The 2,619-nt window shown below is 33.9% G+C and overlaps 1 protein-coding gene across 1 annotated transcript in view; it reads right to left on the bottom strand.

The window, feature by feature from the left end:
- Positions 1-2,539: 2,539 nt before the first annotated feature.
- The window catches only part of SPAG1 (sperm associated antigen 1), a 44,813-nt gene continuing 44,733 nt past the window's right edge, over positions 2,540-2,619 (bottom strand). Inside the window, 1 exon segment of the mRNA XM_009323128.1 lies at positions 2,540-2,619. This exon segment is cut by the window's right edge and continues 25 nt beyond it. Within this exon segment, the coding sequence (XP_009321403.1) occupies positions 2,540-2,619 (80 nt within the window).

Here is a 2,619-nt window from a genome sequence, read left to right as displayed (position 1 = left end):
GAAAGTGAAAACCCATTTGTTGCCGAGTATGTCGTTAGGGCTGAGTTTAAGCTTTCCAGCAAAACCTGCCCTCTTATTACTGTCTATTGAAGAGAGACATACTCATGATCAGCTCTTTGCTTCAGAAGATGGGTGACTTCGTGGCAAAGTGCTGATTTTTCACATCAGGGGATGTTTGTTGTTATTTCACCTCTTGCTGACTGCATCTGACACACGTGGGTACAAAGCTCTGACTGCGGCTGCCGCCAGCTGGGTAACGGGTTCACTTGCAAACATGGCTGCAGTTCTCCGTTTAGAACTTCTTAAAAAGGGGTAATTTTAGCTTCTGTCATTTTTACCTCAAACTGAGTTAACCCCTGTTTCAGCTGACATCCAAGCTGGAAGGTATTATCAGAAAAGGTATCTTCCTGGACTACTGTTCTCTGGACTACTTTTAGGTTTCTAGTTTAATCGCTAGGGATTGAATAAAACTGTCCTAAAATTAACTGTGATACTGTATACCCATCTATGAAAACCCACTTGTCTATCTCCTCATGGATAAATGATTTCTCAAGAACACTCCATTTAAACAGCTCTTGTCTTTTAAAGCCTTTTTGTCTTTTTAATAATGTCTGATTGTCTCCTAAATTTACTAAATTATATTTTATTATTATTTACTGCTGCAAAGATTCTGATTTTTGTCTTCAGTGTCAAAACAAACTATACAAATGAGAGATGAACTTCAGCAGTCAAGACTGCTTCTAGGAAGATATCTAAAGAACTTTTAACACTTGGGGTTTTTGGTGGCACAGAGAAAGATTTCACTTCAACAGCTTTTGTGATGTGGTGGCTTTTGACATTGGCTCTTACTCAACCACAGTTTTCAAGCAACTAAGACTATTTTAAAATTACATAGCTGGTTTTTATGCTTTCTTTTAGCAAAATAACTTTTTCCTAATCTAACTATTATTAATACAATCCTCCAACTTATTACTTATTGTTATTAAAACACTCTGAACTCTATTAAATGAAAATCAATTAAGTTTTCTAAACCACGTCAGTAAGTTGCACGCACACAATGAATCTCCTCTGAACATACTGAACTGCAGTGGAAAAAACCAAGATTAAAATCACTAACACAGAAATTTGTGAATGCGAATACCTTGCCACCATGACTGAAGAGTGAAATTAGCGCTTTGTTGGTTAAGTACAATGGGTTATGCATAGATTAGATGAGCGATAGATCTCTCTCAAACACATGACAATCTCATAAAAAGAGGACATTTAAAACCAAAAAACATCAGTTGCGCTGACAGTGCTTTAGGAATTAAAAGCCTCCTTCTTGGCACTTCTACTTCAAGACAAAACTCATAATCCACATGTCAGAATTATAAGCCTGAAGAATATAGAAGCAGAAAGGAGAAGCCGTAATTGTACTCTTCAAGAAAAAAAACTTTATTTTTTTAATTAATATACACCTGAGAAAAATTTTCATTAGAACAACGTTCTTAATGATATTTCTGCAGTGCTAGTGAGTTTGATATACATTTCTATCACATGTGCAAAGAAGGTACTGGGGTATTTGAAAAATTTAAAAGCTTCATCTTGAAAAAAGGAGCTTTGTCAGAATCAAATATAAAACATAAGTACTGCCTGAAATTAAAAAAAAAAAAAAAATCATACTGGTCCACAAAATGGTTATACTTTTAGCTTTATAAATATGTCCGTAAACAGAAATAGCTGGTGTTTTAAATAATCTGACTACAAAACTCGAGTTAAATATTTTTATTGCTAAGTGCAGCCACTTGTTCTCCTGTTTACCACTCACTTCAAAAGCCATGCAAACCAGCAGTCCTTCCACACACACAGAAAAAAAATAATTCTCTGTGCACTAAAAATTACTCGCTTGTTTATCATTTTAAAAACATACCCATCTATTTAATGATTAATTATTTTGATTCAAAGTGTTCCATGACAAGCTAATATATTACTCATTCACCTTTGCTGCTAAGCTGTATTGCACCAAGAATATTTAAATCTGTTCTGTATAGACCAGGGATAGTGAAGAAACAGATGGTCTGTAGCAGTTTATCTGGAAAATGTTAATACTTTTTGTAAACTCATTTTAGCAAAGCTATTGCTAACTGACCCGTTTATCTTGAAGACACTTCTTTATCACAAGAACATACAACTCACAAAATGATACAACAAGTGATGACTAAGTGTATTATCTATCGTACCATCAAGATATTTCACGTTAGATAATGTAAAATATATTTTTTTTATATATAATTAACACAGTCTAAATAAAATCAGTATGCCAAATAACACCAACTCTGTTACTGAACACAAAGACATGCATTAAATTCTACAAATTAAAAATGTATACAACTGCAAGAAAAAAAGAGCAGCAAGTTTTAAATGTGCATATGTTGTCGAAACAAAATAGAATTCAAACAGTCCGGGTAAAGACCCACTTCAACCCATGCAAGTCTGCAGAGTTCATATATCCATCTTATAAACATGAACTATATGCATGCAACCAATAAATTTTAACTTCTTAAAGTTCATAAACCTTTTTAAGGCTCTCAAGATCTTCCAAAGAGTACTGATGATTCTGGTTTTCTGAAAGTAAGTCAA

Source organism: Pygoscelis adeliae, unplaced genomic scaffold (genome assembly GCF_000699105.1).
Source record: "Pygoscelis adeliae isolate BGI_AS28 unplaced genomic scaffold, ASM69910v1 Scaffold174, whole genome shotgun sequence".
In the NCBI taxonomy this organism is placed as follows: domain Eukaryota; kingdom Metazoa; phylum Chordata; class Aves; order Sphenisciformes; family Spheniscidae; genus Pygoscelis; species Pygoscelis adeliae.
This window is presented reverse-complemented; position numbering and strand designations above follow the sequence as displayed.